This window comes from Brassica napus, chromosome C4 (genome assembly GCF_020379485.1).
Source record: "Brassica napus cultivar Da-Ae chromosome C4, Da-Ae, whole genome shotgun sequence".
NCBI lineage: Eukaryota > Viridiplantae > Streptophyta > Magnoliopsida > Brassicales > Brassicaceae > Brassica > Brassica napus.
The window spans coordinates 15227157-15243690 of NC_063447.1; the positions used below are offsets into that span (position 1 = coordinate 15227157).

Below are 16534 nucleotides of genomic sequence, written 5' to 3' on the forward strand. Positions count from 1 at the left end.
CCAAAATTATTAGTATTTTAATAAAGTATAATTATCTAATTAAATTCTATTAAGCAGAACCAATTATACATTAGCAGATGTAAAGATAGTTTCTAAAGTGTCGGTCAAAATATGTCTGCACAGATATTTTTAATCTTTTCTTTTCTATTTTCTTATTTTTCTTTTTTCTTTTTAAATTGTTGAAATACTCTTAAAATTCTACTAATGGAGCTGCTTCTAGTGTCACGTAGGTGTTAAAGTTCATAATATATGGACTAATATAAGTAAGAAAAAGCCCAACAACATTTTCATGGCACGTATATAGTCGAGTCGTCGACCATGCAGGCATGCATTGCAGACTGGTAGTGATTCATAAAACATCTATTTCCCGGACTCGTTGATTTCATTTACATTTTGTCATAATATTAGTTCTCGAATACTCTAATTCATCATGTTTTACAAGGTTATACATATTGAAAAAAATCACGATGTTGTTAGAAAAAGAATAATAATAATCACAGCGAAAAAAAAACACGACGTAAATATGATATGTCCCATATTCTCTTTTCAAATAAATAAATAAACAGATTACCGACGGATATTTTTTGGTGCCGGTCCTTCTGAACAAAAGAATAAATAGGGGATAACATAGGATGTTTTTTTAGTAAAAAAAAAAATATATATATGATGTTTTGTAATAATATTTCCTTATATATTGACCAATAAACAGATAAATAATTACTCTCCAATCAGATTAAATAATAGAGGAAATAATTAGTCTCCAATCAGATTAAATAATAGAAGCATCTCTCAGCACCGATTTTCAAAATCAACGGGACGGGTAGAAGCTGCCGGCCAACATTCTGAACATCCAGCTGACGTCGACCTGTTCCACCGTTGGGATATTGTCGCGTGTTATCATCTCCTTTTATAAAGAAACACATGAGATGAGACGCCTTTTATACGGAGGACCTACTTCTTGATGTACGTTTTCCCTTTTACCATATATATAATTTTTGAATAGTTTCAGATGTAAAAGGTACGATAAAACTTAATCACGCTTAGGCAGAGGTAATAAGCAGCTAGAGAAGTCATCGAACAGAGTTATTGAGTGATGAAAGACGACGTAATAATTTGTGTAATTGTTCGATTTTGTATATAAAAAAAAAAAAATATGTAGCTTCTACGGACTGTGCAAAAAGATAGAATGAAAAACCATCATTTTTAATATAAAAACGAAAATATCATTAAACCATTAGGATATAAATTGGTTTGGATTGGTTTACCAATTTTGACACCCCTATGGGATCAACCATTAATATGTTTTTTTTGTCTCATTTTGACACCTCTATGTATAAAATGAGAGAAATGCCATGAATTGTCCGTCAAATTAGTGGGTTGTATTGTCATTAAAGTTCATATGCTAAATTTTCTTATGAATATAAATATTCTTCAGTTATTAATCGTTGAATTTCACTCTTTCAAAGGTAACCGTTTGTTTTCTTTCTTTCTTTCTTTCTCTGGGTTCAACGGTTACATTTAAAATCATTCATCCAATATTTGCCCACCTTTAGGACTAGAATAAGAGATACTTGAAGCTTCAGCTAAACTCCTGTTTTAGGCATCTTTAAACTTTTTCTCTTTATCTTTTTTAAAAATACCAAAATTTGAAACTTATCTTTTTAAAGTTCTTTATGACCACGAACAAGTAATCTTCCCCCCCCCCCCCCCCCTCCTTTATAAAGACATATAACTACTCCCTTTTAAAAATCTTATTCCAAACTCCATTAAAAGTAAACAAAACCAAAAAAAAAAACACGACAAGTTAGCGTACGTGTTTCACACGCTTGTTGCTCTTTCTCTGGCTTCAACAGTTATGCCTGAGATCGAGATTGTCGCCGAGGACGGCGACAACCGCAATAACAACGCCTTGTTCGGAAAATACGAGCTCGGGAAGCTTCTCGGATGCGGCGCCTTCGCCAAGGTCTTCCACGCTCGCGACCGCCGCTCCGGCCAGAGCGTCGCCGTCAAGATCCTAAACAAGAAGAAACTCCTCGCGAATCCAGCCCTAGCCAACAACATCAAGCGCGAGATCTCGATCATGCGACGTTTATCTCACCCCAACATCGTCGGGCTTCACGAGGTGATGGCGACGAAGACGAGGATCTTCTTCGCGATGGAGTTTGTTAAAGGAGGAGAGCTGTTCAACAAAATCTCAAAACACGGACGTCTCAGCGAAGATCTCAGCCGTAGGTATTTCCAGCAGCTGATCGCCGCCGTCGGTTACTGCCACGCGCGCGGCGTTTACCACCGCGATCTCAAGCCGGAGAATCTCTTGATCGACGAGAGCGGGAACCTGAAGGTATCCGACTTCGGTCTCAGCGCGTTGACGGATCATGTCCGACCCGACGGATTATTGCATACCTTGTGCGGCACGCCAGCTTACGTGGCGCCTGAGATTCTCTCCAAGAAGGGATATGACGGCGCTACGGTCGACGTGTGGTCATGTGGTATCGTATTGTTCGTTCTCGCCGCGGGTTTTTTGCCGTTTAACGATCCGAATCTGATGAACATGTACAAGAAGATTTACAAGGGGACGTATCGGTGCCCTAGATGGATGTCTCAAGATCTGAAAAGGTTCATCTCTCGTCTTCTTGATATCAATCCTGAGACGAGGATTACCATTGATGAGATTCTTAAGGATCCTTGGTTCGTTAAAGGAGGTCTCAAAACGATCAAGTTTCACGACGAGGTTGATTTGGATAACGGTGCCGTGAAGGGCAAGGAAGATGGAGGAGGAGGAGAATCTGAAGCGGTTAAGAGCTTAAACGCGTTTGATTTGATTTCTTTCTCGTCGGGATTAGATCTTTCCGGTTTGTTTGACGGCTGTAGTAGTAATTCTATTGGAGAACCGGAGAGGTTCCTCTCGGAGAAGTCGCCGGAGAAACTGGCGGAGGAGGTGGAGGAGTTCGCCAAGGAGGAGAAGCTGAGGGTGAATAAGATGAAAAAGGAAGACTATGAGCTCGAGATGGAAGGGCAAAACGGGAAATTCACGATCGGAATATACATTTCGCGGCTGAACGATTTGCTCGTGGTGGTGGAGGCAAGGCGGAGAGGTGGCGAGGTTGATTGCTACAAGGAAATGTGGAATGACAAACTTAGGATTCAGCTTATTCGCGTTACCGATCAAACGCCAAACGCAAGTATTTAAAAACGTTCACTACAAGAAAAGTGTATGAACAGCCACAAAACTTTCCGACAATTTATGTCATCAGAAAAATAGCTAGGATTTTCTGAGAATTTACTGAGAACATATTTATTTTGCCGGAATCTGATCGGAAAATTCCGATGTAAAGAATTTGTCGGAAGTATCTCATAAACGTTTTCTGGTAATTTTGTCGGAAACTTATATATATACCGATAACGTATCTTGTTCCCGGTAAATGATTAATAAATAGACGTAAATTCGTCGGAGACGGTTATTAATTAAATTTTATTAACTTTGTCAATTGTTTATTAATTTTAATAAGTAATTTAAAAAATTTACAGCCACTTCTTTCATCGATCTTTTTTAATTTCAATTGTTTATCTTTATCTTCATCTCTATTTTCTATCCTTCTTCTACTCTTCCTCTGCAATCTACTTCAACTTGTTCGAATCAATCATAATTTTAAATCCATCTATTCCTTAACTTCTCTACTCTTCTCTCGGTCTTTTTCCCAATCTTCTCCTTCGTTTCGTCTCTGGTTTATCTTTATCATTATTTAGAATCTTTTACTTTTTCAGATCTATTTTTGACAAACACCGCACATCATAATCTCAAACTTTACAGCTGTTGTCGTTTTTTCGACAGTCACCACCGTCGCTGTTTCTTCTACTACTGCTACCGTCACCGTTTCTTCCACCAACTCCCAACATCCGCGTTTCTTCTATGGCCACCACTGTCGCAGTTTCAGCCACGACCACCACCATCGCCCCCGTCGCCGTTTCATCCGCATCCACCACCACCGCCGTTTCAACTGCGACCACCATCGATGTTGTTTCTTCCGCGACTACCACCAACATTGTAGATCCTTGCACCGGACCACCGCCGTAGTAGATTTAGTTATATTATAGTTTATGTATTTTACCATTTTATATATTGAATATTTGGTGATATTTATATATATATATATTTCATTTTTTGTTATTTTGCATTTATTTTTTTTAATTTATTTTTTTAAAATCGTCTGAACGCTCTCGATATTTTCCGATAACCCTTAGCGACAAATTAAACCGAGAACGTCTTTTTCTCGGTAACTTCCGAGAACATGCCGACTTCGTACCATTTCCGACCGTCAAACTCCGAGGTATTACATTTCTCGGAAGATCCTCGAAGATGAGGTCTTCTGACGATGCTCCGACAAAACCGAGCGTCGCTATGCGTGCCTTTTTCTTGCAGTGGTTACCAGATTTATCATGATGTGCTTTCAAATCGAACACCAAATTACAGCGGTTGGATTGGTTGGATTGATTTGCGTTCAACTATGTTTTTAGAATTATCATCCAAAAAGGAACAAAGAAAAGTTAACATATCTATTTAAATTACCGTTCTAAATTGTAGCTTATTTATTTGGGCAATTCTCTCGAATAGCCATTTTTAAGTTTTTGTCACAAAATACCCCTCATGAAAGAAAAAGACCAAAATAACCATTTTTATTTTGAATTTTTTTATTTTTATTTTTTAAAATTTGAAATTTTATTCCCAAAATTCATCCCTTAACTTTAAACTCTAAGTCTATATTAGTTAGCCCTAGGGTAAAAATACGTATGTTGGTCATTTTTACTCTTTAATAAAACTTATTTAGTCATTTTTTCATTAAATGCTATTTTCGTGACAAAAACATAAAAATGACTATTTTAAGAAATTTTTTTATTTTTTATTTTTATTTTTTGATTTCTTATAAAAATGTATTTTCAGCTTTATGTTGACAAAAGAAAAAGTTTGGACTTCCATTTTTACTAATTGGTTTATTCAACTTTTCACTTGACGATTTCATAATTCGGCTTATCATGTTATATCTATTTCAGTATAGTATTATAATTTTTTAGAAAAGTATTATATTATTCTATTATTAAACATATGAGATGATTGAATGGGAGTTTCCACATCCAGTGGTGAAAAAGATAAAATGGGTTGTACAGTTTCCTTATACTGTACAACTTTAGAAAGCTATCATTGTCAACTTGATTACTAGGCCTGGGCAAAATAACCGGAACCGAAGAACCGAACCGGAATCGAACCGAAATACCCGAAACCGGAACCGGAGCAATACCCTCAAATACCCGAACGGTTCCTATATTTTTATATCTGAAATAACCGAACCGAACCGGAACCGAACCGAGAACCGAACGGGTACCCGAATATATAAAAATATTAATTATATATACATATAACATCATTAAATATATATTTTAAATTTAAAATTCTATTAAAAGTATCTGAAAATAGTTTATGATAACTAAATTATTATAAAGTATCCAAACTACCCGAAAGTATCCGAAAGTATCCGGATAGTTTTATCCGAAATATCCAAAGTAATCCAAAATATCCAAAATTTTTATGTAAATCATCTTAATTATTTGATATTTTACCTTAAATAGCCGATATTTTATCCAAATTATCCGAACTACCCGAACTATCCGAACCCGAACCAGATCCAAATGAGAACCGAACTTTTTCCGGATATTTTCCGGTTCCTACATTTACTATCCGAATCGAACCGAACCCGAAACTATCCAAACCGAACCGAACCGAAAATAGGTCAAGTACTAAATGGATCCTCTAGCCCCTATCCGAACTACCCGAAACCCGAAATACCCGAACCGAACCGAACCGATACCCGAAATGCCCAGGCCTATTGATTACAACTCAAAAGGAGTGCAGGTTAAGGAACCATTATCATTATTAAAGCATCTTCTTTTATTTTGTCAAAAGATTATTAAAGCATCAACATAACCACTCGTCTAAAATCATTGTCAGCTATACCAAATATATGCTATCACATGATCATACATCTAAACAATACTAACTCATATATAATTATCCAAATTATATGGTTAATATAACAATATATATCAAATAAAATGTATTATATTTGACAACATAATCATATTTTATCCTCAAAATAGTGGATAGAATGTTGGAATTCAACAATCCAATATTTAAACCGGTTCATTCCAAATAGATATATATATATATATATTATTCGAGAAGTCAATTTCTTATGTGTCGCGCTCACGTTAACTCTCACGATGGTTGATTATACTGATACCCTTAATAAATTAAAAATATTAAATTTAAATAGTATTATTGAATTTTTTATTTAGTTTCCTTTTTCAAAATTTCCAAATAATATTACAAGGAAACATTTATAAAGTTTTAAAACAAATTTAAAAACGAAAATGTATGTATATATAATATTATTTCATTAAAAAGAAAAGTTCACAAAATAGAAATATTCCATTTAAAAATATTTTTAAATAGCATAAAATATACTTTTGAAGTAATAAAATATTTTTTAAAATCTATATTCTCTTAGATGAAAATATATTTGTTCATATAATGTGATTTCATAAGACAAGATTCACACGCATAATCTTGATATGTGTTCTAATTATTGTAAATCTAAGGCATAAAATTATTTAGAATTTATAAATTATTCTAATTATTGTAAATATTGATATGTGTTCATGAGCTTCCAAAAATGTATTAATTACTTATGTATGTAACTTCATATTGTTCATCGCTTTATTTTCTATTTTTTTTTAAAAAAAGTTCAACATATAATTTGATTAATATTATGAAACTACATGCACATTTAAGCGATAAATAAAACTAATTTAATTTTACTTAATTATAAAAATAAATTATACTTCAGTTTGAATTTGAAAGAATATTTGTAACTCAATATACTCACAACATGAGTGATTCGAGTAATCCAAATTGTATCTAAAATCATAGAATTAACTACAATAAGAATATATAATTTTATAACAATAATTTATTTTATAAATGTAAGCTATAAGATGACTCAAAACATATTAACAAATGAAAATACAATATTTACCAACTGTTATAATTTAGTTCTTTTGTAAAATTTATATATATGATGAGACTATAGAATATTATCGTTATTATAATTTACATAGTTTGGAATCAAACACTTTAGTTTATTTTATATTTCATTCTAAGCACAATATATTTTAAGCTATACATAGTCTTTCTCAAATATATTTAGATATTTAAGACAACAACCAACGTAAATGTAAATAAGAAAATTAATCATAATTTTAATATATTTAAAATAAAAAATATATTATAGTTGAATTTGAAGAAGTAGATGCAATCTAATATACCCAAATGATAACAAAATCGAGTATAGAAACAATAAAATCGATTAGATATAACATATCTAAAATCATATATCTAATTAAAGTAATATACTATTATTAATATAAAATATGCATACAAATTATAAATTAATTTAAAATTTAAAATAAATAATAATCAATTATTATAGTATATTTATTTTATAATATTTATATTTGTGCCTGAGTATGGGAAAATCACCTAGTATATATATATATATATATATATATATATATATATAAAGTTAATTTATCTAATTTAACAGATTGGATCGGTTGTTTTTTTTGAGAAAAATTTGATCGGTTGGTTTTGGCGGAATCTTTCTTTAACAGTATTCATTTGATTTAATTCCGTATGAACATGTGCTAAGCTCAAACAGCAGTTACTGCCAACCTTTTGGTGCTGAGTCTAGACGTAGATGAGGAAAATATAGGAAATTAGGCTGTTTGGTATGAATTAGGAAAGTAGTTAATGAAGGGAAAATGTGCTTGTTGAACTTAATATATGCTTCTTTGGTCAAAACAATCAAATTAATTCCATCTAATTGTATGAATTCATATCGGTTTATAACAATTTATAAATCAACCTATGAATTCAGTTTGTCTAAGATCTCATGCAAATATTGAAACAAATCTAGATCTTATGATTTCAAATATACCTGGTTATTCTGCATCGGAAAGTTGAATAAACCAAGTCAAGATTTCTAGCACTACAAGAAATATGAATATTGGTAACAGTTTGCGGTAGCACGAATTCACCAACTGCTATTAAAAGTAGCAAATTTAAACACCAACTCTATCGTAGCATTAAATTAATGGTAGGACAAAATTTTATTAAACACGGAAACAAAATTCGCGGATTTTGTTTACGGTAAGATTTTTGTGCGAAAAAATTATTTTTGCCCGCCAACACTTAGGAAAATAACTCATTATTCCCTCTCTTCTCAAACAAAGATTTTTTTTTTATTCACTTCAATCTATCTTATCTTCGTTTAAACAAAAAAAAAATCTATCCATCTTCTTCAAACTTAATCCACTGGATCTAGTGAGATTTATCAATAGAACCTAAACAATCCATCGTTTTGTGATGGAGACAATTCCAGTTTCCGCTGAGAGCTTCAAGGTAGGGGTGAAAGATGGCGGAGATTATAGATAGAGGTGTGTGGCTGCCTCCGGGATGCTTCCTCCGAATCGTATCTCTACCGCCGTTCACTCGATTCTGAATCGCCATACCGGAAACCAACCTATCCGCCTTCCTCCGTCGCTCTTCACCACCATCACCTTTGCCTTCTCTCGCTTCTTCTTTTTCTTCTAGAGGTCGCCGATGTCTGAGTCTTACACTTAGCTTGAAGAAATAAGGTTGAAGAGGATGGTTGTTACTGACGAATACTTCACTAAAGTTAATGAATTTCATAAAGCTTCAAACTTTGAACAGATATACAAAGTGGCTTCTGTGATAGATATCAAATATTTTTACACGGACTTGGCATGTGCAGAGGAGAGTTTCACTGAGTTCTGGATATCAAGACTCTATCACTTTGCTCCAACATCTCTGGTCAGATTCTGGCCAGTCTCGTCATGAACCCACCCGAGGTATAAAACATGTATATCACTTTATCAGCTGGTTTCGTTTCTAGCACTTGGGTGGCTGGAGCTTTCATAATGATAATTGAGTTTTAACAAATTTTGTGAAATATGATCAGCCTGGTGATGAGTTATGCGAGTGGTGATGAGTCCTGCTACATAGCAGAGAAAGACGGAATACTCTCGTCCTTAGCAAAACGTTCAAAGGTTAGCCATTCACAGAGAACTTACTAACTAAACTTGCAGATTTTCATGGAACTAAATGAAGGTTTCATGTATAGAAACTAAGTTCTTGAACTTGCAGATGTAAATCCTCTGATCTGAGGACGAGGACTATGTTTTTGTCCTTTCCCGATCTGCAAATGTAAAGCTCGTACTTGTTCTTAACTTTGTAGAGCTGTGATTTGGTGGAGATAGTGTTTACTGAATCATTAGATTAGTGAATGGAAGGTCTGTTAATCTGAAGATTTTTTTATTACTGTCTTGCTTATTGAATAGATATTAATCTCTCATTTTCTAAAAAAGGATGTTGCTTTGTTTTTGAACAAAAACTACAGGCCAGAACATCAGGAAGCTTGTGAAGGATGGTTTATGCTTGAACATCAGGTTCTTTGATTTTCTATTTTCGTGAAGCTTGTGTACCCAGTTTTGGCTACTTAGATTGAAAATTTCTCAAGTGGAACTTTGATCACTAATCGAGAAGAATGTCTTGAACTGTCTGTTTCTGTACCTTTTCTCAGCAACGATGCCTGAGGAAAAGATTGTGGATACCAAGAAGAGCCACAACTCTTGAAGGGACCAAGCAACCATTTTCTCATTTTTCTCGATAGTCTATGATGTTAGTTTAGTGTTTGGATGATCTTATGTAAAACTTGTTCTTTTTATATGCAATATTATTGTGGCAATGACTTGTCAACCAACTACTTACAATTCAAATAACAAAACGTAACTATATATTGAATTTGTATTGACTTTTGTATGTTTTAAAATTTTAATGGAAAAGTATATGCAATTTTATAATTTACTTGTGTTTTATTAGAGTAAGTTATATTTATTATTCTTATTGCAATGTATATTATGAAGGTCATGTTTAAAAATTATCATTTATATTACTTTTAGATTAAATTTAAGATTTGAAATCAAATAATAAAAAATAGAGTTTTAAGAGTTTTAGTTAGCCTTGGGTATATGATTAATTGGGGTTTTAAACCCTAACCCCTAAACATGAACTTCTAAATTTTAATATTTTCATAATATAGCTTTAATCTTAAATTTAAATTCAAAATTTAATCACTTTAAATATATAATTTCAAATTTAAATTCTAAACCTCAAACACTAAATCTTAAACCTACACCCCAAATATGTTACCTTAAACCTCAAACTTAAACCTTACATATATACAAAATCATAAATCTAATCTTTTCAAACTTATAATAAATTAGAAAAAACAAATATAATTAATTTTTACTTTGACTTCTAGACCCTAAACATGCCCTGAACCCTAACTACAAACTCTAAACATTCCCTAAACCCTAACTGCATTCTTCAAACCTTATATCCTGTTGAAATAATATCACTTTTTATTATTTAATTTCACATCTTAAGTTTAAATTCAAATTCTAATATTTTTTTTAAAAAAAAATTGAAATATTTAGTCAAAACCTAATCTTTTTTACTAACTTCAAATTTTAAATTTAACCTCAAAGTCTAATAAATCTTAAATCTAAACACAAAATGTAAGAAATATTTTCATTTAGATTTTATTATTTAAATATTTTAGTATCAGATTATTTTTAAAAAAGTTTTGTTTATTTGTATTTTATTTTTATTTTTTAAAATCTAATAATAACAGGAAATGCTAACTTTCATCATACCCTAAACCCTAAATTTTGAATATTTCATCATAAAATCCAAAGATAACACAACAAGTAACATGGTAAAAAGAAAATCTCATACTAATAATAAATTAGAATTTTTTTATTTTTCTACTTCAAGATCTAAACCCCAATCATGCCTTGAACTTCAACATCAAATACATAATAAACTTCAAAATGAACATTTGTAAAAAGTAATTACTAGAACAAAAGGATATTAAATTTTAACTTTTAATATTTAATCAATCACACAACATGTGGAATTTTTGATACAAATTTAGATTTCAAATTTTAAATTATAATACCAAATTATTTAAAGTTTTAGATAGTTTTTATAATAACTATAAATAAATAAAAAGATAATTTGTATTGTTTATTTTGAACCATTGATAAGTTTAGATCAAAGGCCCAAAATAACTCTTCTATCTATCCTCACCTTTTGTTTCTATTGGTTAGGCGTGGATCACCATTTGCACCGTTAGATGGTATGGTATCGAATCGACGCTTGAGATTAATTGCTTTTATAATTTTTTTTTAAATTATTTTCTGAGATCTGAACAGATCTCGTTCTTGAGAGACGAGAGAGAGAGAGGGATAGAGAGAGAGAGAGAGAGAGAGAGAGAGAGAGAGAGAGGAAACAGAGAGAACAGAGAAGAGATGGAGATGGTCTCGAGAGTAGAAGATGCGACGGCCGGTACTACCCTTTCTCACACCCTTGATTGAACCTCGTTAGGCGTCAGAGAAGGTAAACGGGTCTGATAGAGATGTGTCGGAGAAGACATGGGAAGAGGCTCGTCGGTTCCGTCGCACTACCTTCGATCGAGTCGCAGTCTTTCACCACCACCACGGTCACTTCTCTATTTGCCTGTCTATCTCTCTCTCTCTGTTTTGAATCTGTTTTTTTGTTCATGGGCAGAGCTGGTGGTCGTTAGCAGAGGAGACAATATATGGTGGTATGCAGGACTGGAATTAATTACATCCATGAATCTGTTTATATTCATGTGTGAACTTCTTCTGGTAACCATAGTTTTAGATTTTGTTGGTATGTTCTGTTTTTATGTTCATTGGAGCTCTGATAAATTGCAAATTTTGATGATTCAGGTGGTGGGAGTTTGAAGCGTCAATGGAATTGGAGTCGAGAAATATAGAAGAGAAGAGATGGAGTTGGTTCAGAGGCAAGGGAAGAGATACAGATAAGAAGTTTGATGGTGGTGGAAGAGTAAAGATTGATGCGGTTGACGGCGGCGAAGAGTTGGTGCAGAGATAGGATTTATTTTTTTTAGGTTAAGCTGGTTTAGTTTTTTTTTTTAATTTCTAAACCGGGTTTATGTGTAAACCTTAGGTTAATCATGGTTTGGTTTAATGTTTTTTATTTGTTTATGGTTTAATGTATTCTTTAATTATTTGCATACTGATTTTAATCAATAAAATTTAATTTTTATTTATGAATTAATTTTTAATTTAATTTTAAATAATTAAATTTTAATAAATTAATTTAACATTTTTTATTATTTTATTTTTGATTATAGCATTATATTCGTGTCATTATAAATTATGTTATGCCACATTTTTAGCAAAATTATGGTGCTATTAAAATGTTTTAATATAACTAAACTTAAACGCTACGATATTTCTATTTATTATAGCACACGAAAATATGCTACGATAAAGGGGGATCTATTATAGCTGCGGTTGTCAGAGCGTTTACAAAAACGTTAGGAAAGCCCTATAGTAGTGTTTTTTGGGTGCTACCAATACCAATATTTCTTGTAGTGTAGCACTTCAAACTACGTCGTGCCTCTATTGATATCCACACGCACACAAACTGGATCGATACGGGATGCTAGTACCGTTGAGACTTGTTTAAAAAAACTCACGAACACTTCGTCCTTTTTATTATTAGGTTGCGGCCAAGGGAAAAACCATGCTTATATCATAATATATGTTTGGTATATATACACGTAACCTGAATCAATTAGGTTTCCTTATGGGCGACTTAACTTTGATGTTTTAATAATAATGACCATCGTTATTATTTCAAAGTAACGTGACCCTTTCATAAACGTATGTGAATATATATACATATATTATATCATATATAATATTAGTATGAACCTAATATATAAATGATCCGGCTTGCTTAGGTGTTTTACCATGTAAGATCATATAATATTGACAATGAATTCTCAATTCATAGATTATAACCGGTTTCTAGCAAAACATTATAACCACCTAATATTATATGATTGTCAAACCTCGAGCTACGACTTCTACTAGAGTAAGTACAAATGATTTTAGGACATTTCAAACAATCTCCCACTTATACTAAAATCATATATTCTCATAATCTCTTTGTCTCTATATCTCGATCTCAGCATAAGGCAAGAACTAGTGTCATCCTTATTAAGCTAGATCATTTTTATCAAATTTCGATTTATACTGATAAAACAAACGACTGACATTCACCTCGTTTGAGCACGGCCATGCATTTTTCCAGTATCAAATCTTCGATAGGCCCAGAGATATTTATCTCCCGTTATATGGGAGGAACAAATCTTATCTTGTTCCATCCCTGTTCTTTACAAACTTTCTAGAACACCTAATCAATGCCTTTATAATCACCAGTTACGGCTGAGGTTTGACAAGGTCAAAGTGAACTAATCCGTAAGTAAAAAATCATGACTAACTCAGGTCTAAGGACTATACTCTATAGTCGTAATGAGAAACTCTTATGACACTCATATAAAAATCTTATTGAGCTCTCATAGCGGGCCAGTCCGATACTGTGTTCCCCAACACATATCTATGTGATTGACTTCAATACCACATATTGAATGACTCAATGAAACTTAGACATCAATCACCTCACATACTAGTCAGGTTATTAATTTCCCCAGTTAACAATCTTGACTAGGGACCTCAATAATTTATAACATCTCTCACCTATAGGGTTTCATGATCAAGTCACGTACTTGATGACCTATAAGAATGATATAAATTATTTTTGAACTTTTATTTAATTATCTAATAAAAAAATAAATCTGAAACAATTTCATTAATTTTAAAACATAACCAAATGTATGTAAACCTGAACATCATATCATAAAAGAAAAATCTCCCACTAAAATCAAGATCACATCTTAAGAAACTTTATTCCTATAGCAGTGGTATAACTCTCATGCTTAGGTCGTGGAAGAAGTTTTGTCAATGGATCAGCAACATTTGCATCCGTTGAGACTTTGCTAGTCTTCACATCTCCTCTATCGACGATATCACGAATGAGATGATATCTTCTTTGAATGTGTTTGGATTTTTGGTAGGATCTAGGTTCCTTCGCCTGTGCAATGGCTCCATTGTTGTCACAATAGAGATCCACTGGGTTAGAAATACTCGGAACCACACCCAATTCAGCAATGAACTTCTGAATCCAACAGCTTCCTTTGCGATATATTCAGCTTCAGTTGTTGAGTCTGCGACGGTGCTCTGCTTGGAACTCTTCCAACTCACTGCTCCTCCATTAAGACAAAAGATGAAACCAGATTGTGATCGGAAATCATCTTTGTCCGTCTGAAAGTTGGCATCAGTAACCACTCACAACACGTTCATCACTTCCTCCATAGACCAAGAACTTATCATTAGTATTTCTTAAATACTTGAGGATAGTCTTGACTACTGTCCAGTGCCTTTCACCTGGATCAGATTGGTATCGACTCGTCATGCTCAAAGCACATGCAACATCTGGACGAGTACAGAACATGGCATACATGATAGATCCTAGAGCAGAAGCATATGGGATTCTACTCATGCTCTCGCTCATCATGTGTCGACGGACACTGAGTCTTGCTGAGAGTTATGCCATGAGACATCGGCAAGAAGCCTTTCTTGGAATCATGCATCTTGAATCTATGCAAAACCTTATCGATATAAGTATCTTGGCATAATCCAATAGTCATTTAATCTATCTCTATAGATTCTTATTCCCAAAATATATGCAGCATCTCCCATGTCTTTCATTGAGAAACAACCTCCAAGCCACGCCTTTATAGAATTAAGCATAGAAACGTCATTTCCAATGAGAAGTATGTCATCTTACATACAACACTAAGAAAACAACTGCGCTCCCACTAGTCTTCTTGTAAACGCAAGATTCTTCTTCATTTATAATGAAATCAAACTCTTTGATTACCTCATTAAAACGAAGATTCCAGCTCCGAGATGTTTGCTTCAAACCATAAATGGAACGTTGAAGCTTGCATACTTTCCAAGCACTTCCAGGGATTGTGAAACCTTCAGGTTGTGTCATGTACACATCCTCTTCGAGATTTCCATTAAGGAAAGCTGTTTTCACATCCATTTGCCAAATCTCATAGTCATAATGAGCAGAAATTGCTAGGAGAATACGAATGGACTTAAGTATTGCAACTGGTGAATATGTTTCATCATAGTCAATACCATGAATTTGTTTGTAACCTTTTGCCACCAATTTAGCTTTGTATATCCGTATATTACCATCCATGTCAGCTTTCTTCTTGAAAATCCATTTACACTCAATGGTTTTAACCCCTGTTCGAAACCTCGGCCGCCGAGCCCGAAAACGCGGCGAATAAACGCTCGGCGTTCAAGCAGCGTTTTGATTTGGCGTTAATCGGACAAAAAATCGGAGACTTTGATAAACATCGTTTTTTGCCCATTTAAAGTTAAAAATCAATCAATATATACAGGATCTGTAAGTATTAGGTTAAAGAAACATAGAAAAGTGATGTAGATAAGAAAACTAAAGGATGCGGCTGTGTTTTTTGAGTTGCAGTATCGCAGCCCTAAATGAGGAAGATGAAGTGAGAATTACAACTATACCCTTCAATAAAGAAAAACAAAATAATATAACAAGAATTCACTATCTTTCCTTCGAACTCAGGTGGCTGGGACGTTTAAGATGCCAGAAACCACTGCACCAAACAAACAATTTAGTTTATATGCTAAACTATACAATAACTAGGCCCCGCGTATACCCCGCTTAATCCCTGATTTTTCAGTAACTCGCTAGGCCCAAGATAGCCGCCCGACTAGCGCCTAACGTAGTTTCGAACAGGGGTTTTAACACCATCAGGTAAATCAACCAGAGTCCACACTTTGTTTACTGACATGGAGTCCATTTCAGATTCTACGGCTTCTCACCATTTATCGGAGTTTGGGCCCATCATAGGTTCCTAAAAGGACGTAGGTTCATCACTCTCTATTATCAATAGATCATGATGATCCGTCACCCAAACCCCATATCTAACAGGTTCGTGAAGTGTTCTTTCAGACCTACGTACCCCAGGTTTCACAGGTGTAGATTCTACGACTCTTATTAAATTTAATTGATCATCTTCCTGAGAGGATGAAAAATTCTCATGTGTTTCTTGAACTTCTTCGAGTTGTACTTTACTCCCACTATTCTTCTTAGAAAAAAATTCTCTCTCAAGAAAAATGCCACTACAAGCAACAAACACTTTGTTCTCAGTGGGGTTGTAAAAATAATAACCTTTGGTGTCTTTGGGATAACCAACGAAGAAGCATTTATCAGATTTTGGTTCAAGCTTATCTGTAAACATATGTTTGACATAAGCATCAAAACCCCAAATTTTCAGAAATTTTTTTTTGGAACATTTCCAGTCCACATCTCATATGGTGTCTTCTCAACTGA

At 33.5% G+C, this 16534-nt stretch overlaps 2 protein-coding genes, 1 long non-coding RNA gene and 1 pseudogene across 14 annotated transcripts; 3 read left to right on the forward strand and 1 right to left on the reverse strand.

Moving 5' to 3' along the window:
* The first annotated feature begins 1746 nt into the window (after positions 1-1746).
* Positions 1747-4594, forward strand: LOC125585374 (CBL-interacting serine/threonine-protein kinase 11-like). Its single transcript, XM_048754315.1, has 2 exons — positions 1747-3194; positions 4423-4594. Exon 1 carries the CDS (start codon positions 1856-1858, stop codon positions 3188-3190), a length of 1335 nt encoding a protein of 444 aa, XP_048610272.1. The 5' UTR covers positions 1747-1855; the 3' UTR covers positions 3191-3194; positions 4423-4594.
* Positions 4595-7730: 3136 nt separating this feature from the next.
* Positions 7731-9927, forward strand: LOC125585375. 8 transcript variants are annotated; one of them, XR_007322293.1, is made up of 5 exons: positions 8282-8982; positions 9093-9180; positions 9278-9423; positions 9531-9579; positions 9714-9927. It is a non-coding gene; the product is annotated as an uncharacterized LOC125585375 (long non-coding RNA). The 8 variants fall into 8 exon arrangements; XR_007322298.1 differs by having other exon boundaries at positions 8283-8982; positions 9278-9337; XR_007322297.1 differs by having other exon boundaries at positions 9093-9423.
* Positions 9928-10522: 595 nt separating this feature from the next.
* LOC125585376 lies at positions 10523-12293 on the forward strand. Of its 5 annotated transcripts, none has more exons than XR_007322300.1 (3): positions 11395-11696; positions 11765-11865; positions 11950-12293. XR_007322300.1 is itself a non-coding variant. In XM_048754317.1 (2 exons), the coding sequence occupies exons 1-2, from the start codon at positions 11629-11631 to the stop codon at positions 12113-12115; spliced, it is 339 nt and encodes a 112-aa protein (XP_048610274.1). In that variant the 5' UTR covers positions 11397-11628; the 3' UTR covers positions 12116-12293. The 5 variants fall into 5 exon arrangements, 1 of the variants encoding a protein (XP_048610274.1); XR_007322302.1 differs by having other exon boundaries at positions 11396-11696; positions 11765-11801; XR_007322299.1 differs by having other exon boundaries at positions 10523-11865.
* A 1288-nt stretch (positions 12294-13581) lies between these two features.
* LOC125585377 lies at positions 13582-14653 on the reverse strand (annotated as a pseudogene).
* Between the last annotated feature and the right edge of the window lie 1881 nt (positions 14654-16534).